The following is a 13,158-nucleotide window of genomic DNA, read 5'->3' as shown; positions in this document are numbered from 1 at the left end:
GTAATAACATCGCAGTTGATTAGTCTCAGGTTCAAATCCCACGCCCCCCACCTCACCAAGAGTGTAATAAATTGGGGAGAATCGGAAATATTCCTTGTTCTTCCAATAAATAACAGCTTCTCATGTACCAGTGGTAGGATTGGGCATTTTAGCGCATCTGGTGATTTCAGAATTGAATAGAAAAGGTGCTATAGACCGCGATTATAAAACATTAAAAATGATGACAAACTTGTTCAGCTTGATTACCGAATTAAGTCTGTCTATGGATTGTTTGAGATAAAGTCAGATATCATTGGCTGCATGTATCTGGCCCCAAGGACGGACATACGTGTATCATATCTTATGGTGATCTCGGTTCACGCAATTCGAAGATTTTGGTCTGACAACCGGAAATAATAAGGGCGCGTATATATTTCATAGCGCTAGCGTTTGGAATACATATCCTACTGTGGATAATGTTATTATGTAGTGCGGAGGAGTGACCTCGGTTGCATCTTGTCATTGGTTAAATCGAGAGAGCAGGTGTATTTCATATAATGCACCTGTCAATAAATTGCTTAATTTTTTTTTTCATCCGTCAGGGGCACTGGGCTATAATACGCATCCGGCACCGATGCTTCTCTTGAGTGTAGAGTGCACGATAGATTTTGGGAATAGATACAAAGTGCGCGCCTTGGGCTCGTAAATATGGTAAATATGATGACATCGCAGTTACTCGCCTAAGATTCGGTTTCCACGCTTACCATCTGTATTGATTTTGGTGTCGATGCTCAAACGGTTCTGTGTCTTCTCGTAAACAATAGATATCCTTACATATAGATTAATATCGGTTCGAAACGAAAACACACGCTGACAATGTTGCAATTCGGGTCTGGGTAGTTTGCTGCCAGAGTGTGTTGAGTGGGCATATAACAATCTCGACTCCACTCCATTCATTTGCTTTACTCAGTAACATATACAGAGTGGTCAAAAAACATAAATTACTTCTACGATAACAAAGAAAACTTTTTATAAAACTTGAAAAAAAAAATAGTTTTGTTCATACTTGAACATGCGTTCACTTTGTGTATGTTTATACCCCGAAGTTTAAGAAATACAGGACGGTTTGCACGAACGTGGTTTTCAAAGTAGAATATGTTTCAAATGTCCTGGTTTTGTAGAGAGACTTGTATCCGTTCATATTTGTATTGAGCCATGAGAAATTTATGAGTCCTGTTTTTGGGGCCATCTTGTGCGAGCTAAACAGTTAATAAATTTGATCCTTCTTGTTACTTTACAGACATTCTACACTTAAGTATTTAGCAGGCTAATTCAGAAGTCAAATATGATTTTTGTCAAAGTATTCTGCCTTTTCTTTTTCATCGGCTTCATGTTCGGAAAGAAGATACCTGGTAAGACATGTGATAATATTAATATGATAAGTGTTTCTTAGGGCATCGTGGTTCTGGTTAGAGTCGTTAGTCGGAATTTCTTTATAACTCTTAGTGCTGGTAAAATATTTCAACCGACATCATGCAACTCGAAGACAAGACGCATTGTTTTAATCTTTGCGTTATGAATACGCTTGCCATCGCACCTCTGATTCCTTGGTTCGCTTTCCATTTTCATTGAGAGGATTTCTGGACCCCGCCGCTGGTCGGTTCGGCTTCCTCCACCATCAAGTCCATGCATGTCCATGTAGCCGAAAGTGAGACCGTGGTTTGCGATAATACTAAGGCGTCTCTTCGGCTTTTGTCTCACCGAGTGAAATACGAAAATTCTTTTGCCCAATTCAACTCCGCTACCACAAGCAGCAATACCAGACTGCTAGGTTTACTAACACCTATTGTCATTTTATATTTTACAGATGGAGTCTGCGTCATCAAACTAGTGAAAGGGAAACTCGTCTCTGTGGGAGATTGCAAGGTAAATTATTTCAGATTCATAAGTACTTTATTTATCAGTCATGAAAAGCTGTAGTTAAGCAAATGTCTCGACTTTGAGAATAAATTTTTTAACCCCCATTTCCTTTCTATCTTGGCTAATCAAATTCGATTTCCCCAAAGTTATTGCACCTTGTCTATCGGTAGGCTAATTTCATTCAAATTGCTTCTCCGAAAATATCACAAAGTTCCTTTTCGTTTGGGAAACGTAGGTTTGGAATCAGGAGTTGAATAAAAACCCTTTCCAACTTTACGGCCTGGCTTATTTTGTAGAACTAATTTTGAAAACTTATGTTTTGTTAACATTATTTAACTTTATTTCACAGAAAGGCGACGGATCTGGTAAGAAATTAAAAAAAAGATTTTTTTAAAGGGCAGGCCAGATAAGTGCGAGTCATGTTTCCTTCTAAATAAATATTTTAATTTTGAAAATAAATTGATTCATTGATTATGCTTCATGCATATTTGATTTTAACGAAAACAGAAATCGGACGATTTTATTCAAGAAAATACTCTCGTCAACGTCCTTCTAACATAAAACTCACAGTGATCTGAGATAAATTTAATGATTTTTACATTATAACTTTAAAGTTTTACTCAAAATATGAGCTTGTGTTTAATGCGTGATAATAACAAGCCTTTTAATCGTTTAACAAAAATAAATTAATTTACGACTCTTACGCTTTGTAGCGTTACCTACGCCAAGTGCGTGTAATAAGAAATTAGCTGGTGATCCCCATACCGATACTGAACTAATGACATCTAGCGACATCAACTTTTGGTTGACACTTTGGTATGCGATTGCTCGACATGCCCTCATTCGCATACCAAACTGGCACTAATTGTGTGTGATATAATGATTGAAATAAGTGTTTCATATATTGTGAAATGAACATGAACTTTGACTCATAATAATGGTGTTCAAATCTTGGACTTGAATGCCTGCATCGTCGTTTAAACAAATTTCATCTTTTACAGAGATTGCCAACCTGATTAAAGAAAGTCTCGGCAAGAAGCAACAGCGTAAGTTATTTCAATATGTTGCAAGGATTCGCATATTTCAGACTGTAACTCAACATGCCGGAACATGTCTTTTGGAAGGCCTAAGCACTCAAGTCTTTGGTTCCCTATTTATGTCGTTCAAAATATAAACAAAATGAAAAGTTTATTTCAATCGGGCCAGTATAGCAGTCTGGGTCGTCTGACGAACTTGAATTATTTCATTAAACACTGAAGCACCATTAAAAAATTGTCTATGAAAATTTCTGCATTACATCTTTTCTCTTTGTGCCCTAGGCACTTACTTATTTCGCTCGATGGTTAATTCAGCCCTGCCGTGTGGCATTAACTGAGATGGATATGAAGGTAGAAATTAATTACCACAGAATATTTATCACATTTCTGAAAAAAAAAAATCTCTTCGTTTTAGCCTTACATTCCTTGTCGCTCAGTCGAATTAAATGTAGAATTTGAAGCTTTGGCGCAATTCTTTTAGGGCAGTGGTTCCCAAACTTATTTTCAAGCGACCAAAATTTTTCAAAAATAAATTTTACAAAATCTCGCAGCCCAAGGATATGCTCAAATACTATGCGATACGTATTGCTCATTGCTTGAATGGTCACAAAATCAACTGTCTGACTAATAATAGCAGATGCCAAGTATTTACGCTGTGATACTTCCCACATATACAATTATTACTGAGCAACAATAAATCTGCTAGAAAATAAAATTAGTAACTTTTAGGTTTTTGTTGAAAAAACGAGCGACTCAAAAAATTTTCGACCCATAGGTTGAGAAACACTGTTCCAAGATTTCAATCCCAGATCTCATGAAGTCATTTTTGAAAGCGGTTTAAAATTTAACATAAAATAGTCAATGTCCACAATAATGTTTTCAGAGAAATGTGACGTCACATACAAGAAAAACTGCTTCCGAGCAGTTGTGCATGATGTACGGAACATCACCTTCAACGATGCCGAAGCAATTTGCAAATCAATGAACGGAAAACCCGCGAATATTTACGACCTCAAGCATTACCAGTTGCTGCTCCCTTATCTACGTTCACTAATACCTGCTGGTCAGACATGGATTTACATCTGGACTGGGTTGGAGTATAAGGTCAGTTGATGGATCACATTCTCAGCAGAGTTTGACTCTTTTTTGTAAACTTCATCTTGTCAACGATTGACCAAAAGCGGTTTACTATTGAAATTATCAAGTGATGGGCAGGTTAACAATGCCTAATTGGTAATTTAAAAGATTAGATAATTTAATAATTAAAAATATTAAACATGAATTCTAATATATTATGACGTCATAGCCCGGCCATCCGATCGATATTTTAGAATTTATAATTTGTCACTATGAAGCCTATTATCACACGCAAATATTTTCATTCTCCATCTAATATGTCAGTTGCATTAACATTTCAAGCAATAGATTTTAAAACTGTTTATTTCAATTGTTACAGAACAATCAGCTTCTGCTGTCTGATGGAAAACCCATCACTATAGCAACAGAAGTGTGGGATCCTAATTATCCGAGATCCTATGCATCGTGGACAAATGTTGCTGTTGATGTCAATAAAGATCCAAAGTCTGTGTATCAGGGAATGTTCAATTATCCACCATCCTACCAATACCACGGTGTCATCTGTGAAATATAAAACCAGATCAAAACCTGACAGAACTTCGTTGACGGATTCAATGATAAAAAAGACAAAAACAGTTAAATGACTTTTGTTATTTATATGGATTTTTTTTTTCAAATTTTTGTTCGCTTTTCTATGGCCGATGATTATATAAACCAGCGGTTCTCAACCGGAGGCCCTCGGCTCTTTTACTTTTCACTTTACAATGAATCTCCCAGTTTTTCCTAGTTTACTGCTCAACAAGGTTATTTCACAGGGTGTTTTCGCTTTCTTATGCGCTTTCTTATTGTTTGAACATAATAGGGATTTGGAATCTATCAATGAAAATAACTTCATAATTTTTTTTCCAATTTTATTAAAATTGCATATTTTTCAAAATCTGTTTCCAAGCATTAAAACCTGATTTTATTTATGAGAGAACACTAAATTACGTGTTTATAAAAGTAAATTACTGATATTTTTACTCATGCATTCTATTTCCACACTGAAGTCGGCCTGTGATTATGATTAAACAAGTATGTTCGTGCTAATAAATGAAACTTGCTCCACTTATTAGTACTTACTTTCAGAGGCGGGATTTGAAATTCCAAGAACGGGTTCTCTTTGAATCAAATTCGCTAACAACGGTTCCTCAATTCAGAGAAACATGCTGAACTAAACCAACAATGAAACAAGAACGGTTTGCGAGAGCCTCTTGACTCCTGCCACTGCTTACTTATATATTGTTCCTTTACTATTATTCTATTATTATCCGTATAACCCATGCATTGAATCGGTCGCCTTGTCTATTGGACCCTTTTGCTCAGTAACTAAATTCATAGCTTTCTCCATGTGATTTCTGTATATAACCAAACATGATAATAAACATTGATTCGATCCTTTGTGGTTTTCTTCGTTTTTGTTCTGAACCAGTATTCAAACCTTGCAAAAGCTAGAGTGAGAGTTCACACCTTTACGGCGTAGACACTATGGAGGATCTATTATTAAAGATTGAAGAAACACGGAAAAGGGCTTTGTATACATAGGGAGGAATAAAATGTTCAAAATAGAAAATAGAGGAATTAGTCTCGAGCTCGGTAAATCCTATCCTTGTCGAACTGGTTAACCAATCTTATTGTCAACATGAACCGGTAACCGGACAAAAGACAGTAATTCGCCATAGGAATATTATCGGCTTTCCTTTCTCTGGGATGAATATGAAAATTTTATCTTATAGTTGTGAGTGTTACTATGGTTTGCAAAACAAGACAGCAATACTCAAATATATGGACAAGAAATCTAAAACAAAGTACTCTTTGCACCGTACTTACCGGTATTAATTAATCTCCGAGTTTCGCGTAGCGTCGCGTATATTCGGAAAACGCTGTCATGCTTAGCGGATTTAAAATCGTGTTTTCATAAAAAATGAAAATATTCTGGATGAAAATCAGATATCATAGGAAAATTTAAGAATACTGTCAATGTGATTTAAATATAAAAAAATTCTATCTTTAACCACTGAAAATTTCAAAGCAATCGGTCCATTAGTGAATTAGAGAATCGATTTTTCAAAACGGAACCAGAAGAAATACAATAAAAACAACATTTTACAAAAACGAATAAAGGTCCATTATGTATCTAATAAAACCTATCTCGCATTATCTTGCGCGGTTGAAAAATATTCTTATCCGGATTCACAAAACTTGACTCGTTTAATGTGGTTCAGTCAAACCATCATTGTCACTTAGCTCTGTGTTGGAATATCTTCATCAATAATGCGTGTCAGAAGCAATATATATCCGTTTTCCTCCCCGACTGCACAATCTTATAAGAGTTATAAGTATTGATGTCAGAATAAAATTTTTGAGTATGCAAACTGGCGGTTTCCACTAATAACTTTTTTGTGAAAATGTTGCAAGATTCGGAATAAATTTGTCATCAGTATTCTAGCTAAACCAACCACTAGTGGTCGCTCCTCACGGCTTCTTACATCATCAGGTGTGGCACTAAGTGTTAGAAATAGACTGCAATCGCACCTCTGATTACCCTGCGTGGGTTCGCATGTTTGAATTCCATGCGGAGATAATTATGTTCGATGGGATCGCTGTACTTCTCCCGCCGTAGGCTTTCCTTATAATCATGTTCATGCACCCTGGCGCTCCCAAAATAAGCACTAGCAATTTTGTAGTAGTAGAGTATTTTTAAGAATTTTTGTGGGCTCGGGAAAACATCCGGGAAGTATCCGTCAATCAGAATTCATTAAACTAAAACCCTCATATTTTGTACAGTTTTAAATATATATCTTCGATATTCCTACCAAACCTCGTATCGATGAGTGTTGTCATTAAGTTGTGTGGGGGAGGGACATGACTTAGGTTGCTGCGGTTTACTAAGGATGTTACGTCATGCAAGTATACAGCATAAAAAAATGTTATTAATATTGTATTCAGTTAACCCGTATGGCAGTGATCGCAAACGGCGGCCAGCAAACATGTTTTGGTACTCCCGAAGTATGTGAACCAAGATGGCGACACCCGAACGTAGTATGTGTGCTAGGTTAGGGTTAGACCATAATTTTATTTCAATTTTTCTTATTTTAGTTCTGTTACGAATTCGAGGTCTAGTCAATGACTCCCGTAGTATTTCTACCTGAAATTATAGCCTAACCTGGTATACATACTACGTTCCGGTGTACGCCATCTTGATTCACATACGTCGGGAGTACCCATTATTAACAGAAGTTGTTCATAAACTTATTATTGTCTGCGCGCGGATGTATGTTGTAACAATGGGTGTTGTTGTAGAAATTAACGTAAGCGAAAGCAAATGTCAGTTGTTGCTAGAACACGCCTACCGTTAGGTTAGTTATAACTAACGTCTAACATATCGTTGGAATTTACACGGAAATAGAATTTGCAATTGCGCCATATTTCGAAGTTTACTGTTTCGATAATTTGCAGGCGGCATCTGATGCGGCCCACACGCAACCGGAAATGTGTATATTTGGCCCGGTATTACGTAAAGTTTGTCGACTGCTGTTGTAACGACCATCAAATTTATAAGACCAGATACGTATATTGCAAACGTGCAGTTGCGATCTCTGTAATATGATGAATTAGTAATAGGATGATTCCACGTTAGTCCGCTAATAAGCAGCATCTGGGCGGCGTTCGTTGGGGGGCGGTTCTAAACGCCGAGGATTAAGATGTCAAAACATTATCAAATACAGTCCAAAAACATTGACTATTAGGTACTGAAAGGCAATATATTATGATATAATAATATCAATATATAATATCAATAATTTATTCGGAAAGTTTGTGAGGCTCGTTAGGCCGAGAAGAAAATGAACATGTCTAGCATAGGAGTGACTTCAATTCCCCACTTACACCCAAAAAACTTCCAACTTATTGTTTCTTTAGATGCGATTTTGCGGCATTCGCAGTGAGACTCAAACTTGTCTAGCTTATATAACTCCGACAGGGCAGTTGGTCTATCGAGAGATTATAGGATAGGATTTACATATTTATCCCGGGAGAAAGGAAACCCGGTAAGACGACTCAATCATATTGCGAACCACGGCCTCTCGCCTAGTTACCAGTCCAGGTCAGATATCAGATTAGTTAAGCCAGTTATTTGTTTTCGGAAGCACGGACTTGATGGTGCAGAAAGCCGTAACCGGCCAGGGGTTACGTTAACCACCCTACGGCGGCAAGGAGTCCAGAAATCCTTTTGCACATAACCATCCTCGCATGGGATTCGAACCTGCGATCCCACGAAGGGTAATCAGAGATGCGGTGGCGAGCGTATTCCTAACGCTAGCACGATGCAATCGGAATTATATATATATTTTCATTATTATTATTAAAAGGAGAAATAAAAAGCACTCCGCAAAATAGCATTTCGTGCTGAACAATGGAAAATATGTCACTCAAATGTTGTGAAAAAAACAAACACTGCACACTATTCAATGAACATGCATACATGCTCATTGCACTATTCTATTGCAGTAAAATTGCATTTATATTTACCCAAAAATCTGAAACCTAACCCCAAATCCATCAAGACTGTATCCATAAGTAGAATGTTCCAACTCAACCATAGTTTGTCACCATCAGGGGTTGTCCTGCCATTACAGCCAATATGCCTTGGTTTATGGCAGCACAATTTTGCCCGCCATGGTTTTCAATTTGCTGCCGTGGAACCCGTCTCACGCCATTGCTTTGTGGCATCTAAAAAGTCAGCCGCCATAGTTTGACCACAGCTGACATGGTTTGAAATCCCGTCATGGTTTCGCGGCAGCTTTAGACGCCGCAAAATACTTAAAAGTGCCCTTGAAGTGGCCGCTTGTACGCGGCCTTGTTCTGAGTGGAGCAATAAAATTATATCATTATAATGAAAGCAAGAGAGTAAGTGTTGCAAAAGTTCTGGCAAATTAGTAAGTCGCACCGTAAGTCGACGCAAAGACGAATTACGACAAACACAATTAAATTAATATGGCAAGGCATTTTAAATGCTCTCATCGGCAATGGATTGAATAATTTACGCAACAGAAAAATTGTTCTCCGCCGAAAAAATCGGCTAGTTCAGCAATGGGCGTAATCGTGGCACTTGTTTTAGATTTTTAGAAACTGTCGTATGCCAATTTTCGATACGTAGTTCTATGTACAAAGTTGGACACTTTGCACAAAAGTCATGTCCTCTCTATTATATGTTCCAAATCACCTTCTTGATATTGTAGACAGACTCGCAAACGTCCTAAATTACTGAAACATTCGGGTATTATTATGCACAAACACGAGTTTTAAGTGTGAACAAAATTAAGTAAATTTCCCTTTTTTTGAAGAATTTTTTTTAGGAAATTTGTGGTTTCTGGTATTTTTTGTCAGCCTGTACGATGACACACCCTCAACTCTGCTGAAAAGTCAATAACCTTGATTCCTTCTCGTTACCTTACAGACATTTTACACTTAGGCAATCAGGAGTCAAATATGATTTTTGTCAAAGTATTCTGCCTTTTCCTTTGCATCGGATTTTCTTTTGGAAAGAAATTACCTGGTAAAACTTTAGATATCTTTATTATATTAAACCACCACCGGTCGTTTTTGGCTTCCTCTACCATCAAGTCCATGCATCTGATACAAATTACTGACCAACTTCATACCAGGCATGAACTGGTAACCGGACGAGTGGCCGTGTTACGTCAATCGGCTTTCATACCCGGAATAAAGTCAAAATCCTTTTCTGTTCTAACTCTAAATTTATGAGATACGCTATCACCAACAACAGTACCAGGCCAACATCGTTTTATATTTTACAGATGGAGTCTGCGTCACCAAACTAGTGAAAGGAAAACTCGTCTCTGTAGGAGATTGCAAGGTAAAACTATTACAATCCTACACTAGTAGGCAAATTAATTTGTTTATCAGTCATAAAATGCTATAATTATGCAAAGTGCTCAACTTGAAAAATAAAATCGTTGACCCAAATGACCACAGGGTATTCAATCTTTGGTAATTAAATCAAGTCCTTAATAACATAGTCGCATGTTTCACCAACAGAATCTCGGCGTCGGATTTCTAAATGGGTTCAGAGTCACGATCTGAATAAAAAAATTTCATCAAATTTTTCGTGTCTGGTTTGTCAGATAGGACTGATATTAGAAAATTTTGTTTTATTAACAATATTAAACTTTATTCTACAGAAAAACGATGGATTCGGTAAGAAGTTTGAGCAAAATATAAAAGACTGGGCAGATAAGTCGAGCGATATTCCCCTTAGAATGAGTATTCTACTATATGCATATTTGTTTTAAACGAAAACATTAATACAGGCGGGTTTTATTTGAGAGAATATTCTCGTCAACATCTTTATAACCTAAAACTGTATATTTGGAATAAACTTAATCGATTATTTCACTATGAAGTCTAGTCAAATATTGAGTTTGGTTTTGAAGTTGCAGTCGTGATCCACGGTATTTTATTTTTACAGAGATTGCCAAACTGATTAAAGAAAGTCTCGCAAATAAGCAACAATGTAAGTTGTTTTATATTTTGGAACAAGTCGCATATTTGAGAGTGCAACACAATATTGGTTAAACTTTATACCAGTGGTCCGTGCCTACCAAGGAGGCCACATAGCAGTTGGATGGGGGCCACACTGCTAGCCCCATAAATAATTTTACTTTTCAATTTACAAAAAAATTCTCGTTCTATCTCATTCTCATCATTGATAAGGTTATTTGTGTTTTCACCTTGTTAGGCATGAATTGTTTTAATAGAATGGGATTTGAAATCCACCAATCACAATAACTCTTTAAATACCACTGTATGATGAACAGAGGGGCCATACGTGCCAAAAACTATCAAGAGGGGGCCACGAGCCAGCAAAATATTGGTTAAACTCTACATGCCCCTCCTATCCTAAAGCCCTAATATATGAACACAATTAATCACACAATATATTATTCATCGAAATGAAAAATGTATATCAATATGGCCAGTATCGCGGTCTGAGTCGTCTGTCCAACTCGAATTATTACATAAAACACTAATGCCTCATTGAAAATTCCGTTATTGAAAGTGATGCATCCTTCCCTTCAATCTCTTGGCGCCCTAAGCACGTGCTTATTTTCCTCAATGATCAATCCAGCCCTGCTTTGTGGCATTAACCAAGATGATTACAGAGGTAGCTGCCATATCTTCGGAAAAACAGAATCTCTTCGATTCGGCATCAACTTTCTTGTCGGAATAAATTTGGAACGCGAACATTTGGCACTATACTATTGTTCTACGACACATGTGAAAATTTTAATCCCAGATTCCACGAAGTTATTTCTGAAAGCTTTTATTTGCTAACATGAAATATTCAATGACCACAATAATGTTTTCAGATAAGTGTGACGTCACATACAAGAAAATATGCTTCCGAGCAGTTGTGTATGATGCAAGGAACGTTACCTTCAACGATGCCAAAGCAATCTGCAAATCAATGAACGGAAAACCCGCGAATATTTACGACCTCAAGCATTACCAGCTGCTGCTCCCTTATCTTCGTTCACTGATTCACTTCGTTGACTGGTCAGAAATGGATTGGCATCTGGACTGAGATAGAATATAAGGTCAATTGATGGATCACGATCTCAGCAGAGTTTGACTCATTTTTGTAAACTTCATCTTGTCAACGATTGGCCAAAAGCGGTTTACTATTGAAATTATTAAAAGATGGGCAGGTTAACGATGCCTTATTGGGTATTTAAAAGAAAAGATAATTTAAAAATATTAAACATGATTTCCAATATAATATGAAGTCATAGCCTGGCCGTCCGATCGATATTTTAGAATATGTCAGTATGGAGCCACAATACTTCGTCTATGATGACTACAATTACTATCGAGCATATTACAACAAGCAAATATTTTCATTCTTCAACTAATATGTCAGTCGCATTAACATTTCAAAAAACAGATTTTGGAATTATTTATTCAATTGTTACAGAACAATCAACTTTTGCTGTCTGGTGGAAAACCCATCACTATTGCAACAGAAGTCTGTTATCCTAGTTTTCCGGTATCCGATGCATCGTGGAATAATGTTGGTGTTTACGTCAATAAAGATCCAGAGGATACAATTCAGGGAATGTTCAATATTGCACCATCCTATAATCGCAACGGTGTCATCTGTGAAATATAATACCAGCTCAAAACCTGACAGAACTTCGTTGACGGATTCAATGATGTAACGACTAAAACAGTTAAATGACTTTGTTGTTATCTATATCAGTGGTTACCAAACTTTTTGTACCATCGCCCCCCTACAGTAGTTTATACAAGTTCATCACCCCCCGGCACTGCGAAAAAAATGTAAAATCTGAAACGAATATATTACAGACCAAATAAGAAGACAAATCATAGTTTATAGTGTTTTTTAATGAGCTTGTTGTTCTTCAGCGAGTTTTTTATAATATCTAAAATCACCCCGTTTACTGATGGAAAGGCGATTTCGTTGTTTTGATAGCAATAGTAGCACGGCTGAAAACCCCTCATCATATTAGCGGTAGGAAATGAAAGAATCTAGGGTTCTACCTACACAAAAACCGCAGTGTACTTTTGCCTTGTAGCATTTAACTCCCTAAATTCACCCATTTCACATTTAGGGTTGCTAATCTTTTGCGGATCGCATATATTTTTTGAAAGTTAAAAACGGAACAGCGGGCGAAAACCGCGACAATTCGTGAACTCAACTCAGTCGTCTTATTATAAAATATTACAATGACATTTAATGTGTGTCTTGTTGCAGCTTTACGACGCCAAGATTGGAAGATTTCTAAATAGGCATCACTAATCCTAGTTCTAGCTTGTTCTTTGTAATGTTCATTTCGAAAATAATTGTTCGCACAGATATGTACTTCCGAACAACGAAATGAATGTTATCGCATGGTTTGTCAAATTTTGATGAAGATTTTCTTTAGGAAGATACACTCTTACAAAAATTAAGCAGTGATGAATCCCTCTAATAGAATATGAATTTCATTTCCTTATTGCATTGCAATATATTCTAATATTTACTGCGCTATTGAACCCCTGCACTCAGCATCAACTTTTCTGC

At 36.9% G+C, this 13,158-nt stretch overlaps 1 protein-coding gene across 1 annotated transcript; it reads left to right on the top strand.

Annotated features, from left to right (window-relative positions):
* Positions 1-1,262: 1,262 nt before the first annotated feature.
* LOC120334847 (uncharacterized) lies at positions 1,263-12,243 on the top strand. Its single transcript, XM_078120017.1, has 6 exons — positions 1,263-1,391; positions 9,872-9,930; positions 10,256-10,271; positions 10,543-10,587; positions 11,444-11,622; positions 12,049-12,243. Exons 1-6 carry the CDS (start codon positions 1,325-1,327, stop codon positions 12,241-12,243), a joined length of 561 nt encoding a protein of 186 aa, XP_077976143.1. The 5' UTR covers positions 1,263-1,324.
* The last annotated feature ends 915 nt before the right edge of the window (positions 12,244-13,158 follow it).

This window comes from Styela clava, chromosome 14 (assembly GCF_964204865.1).
Source record: "Styela clava chromosome 14, kaStyClav1.hap1.2, whole genome shotgun sequence".
Taxonomy (NCBI): Eukaryota; Metazoa; Chordata; class Ascidiacea; order Stolidobranchia; family Styelidae; genus Styela; species Styela clava.
Note: the sequence above shows the minus strand (reverse complement) of the source record. Positions and strands in the feature narration are given on the sequence as shown.

Coding starts and splice junctions, on each gene's coding strand:
- LOC120334847 (XM_078120017.1), top strand. CDS start 1,325: ATGATTTTTGTCAAAGTATTCTGCCTTTTCTTTTTCATCGGCTTCATG. Junction 1,392..9,871: donor GTTCGGAAAGAAGATACCTG/GTAAGACATGTG, acceptor TATATTTTACAG/ATGGAGTCTGCGTCACCAAA. Junction 11,623..12,048: donor TTCGTTCACTGATTCACTTC/GTTGACTGGTCA, acceptor CAATTGTTACAG/AACAATCAACTTTTGCTGTC.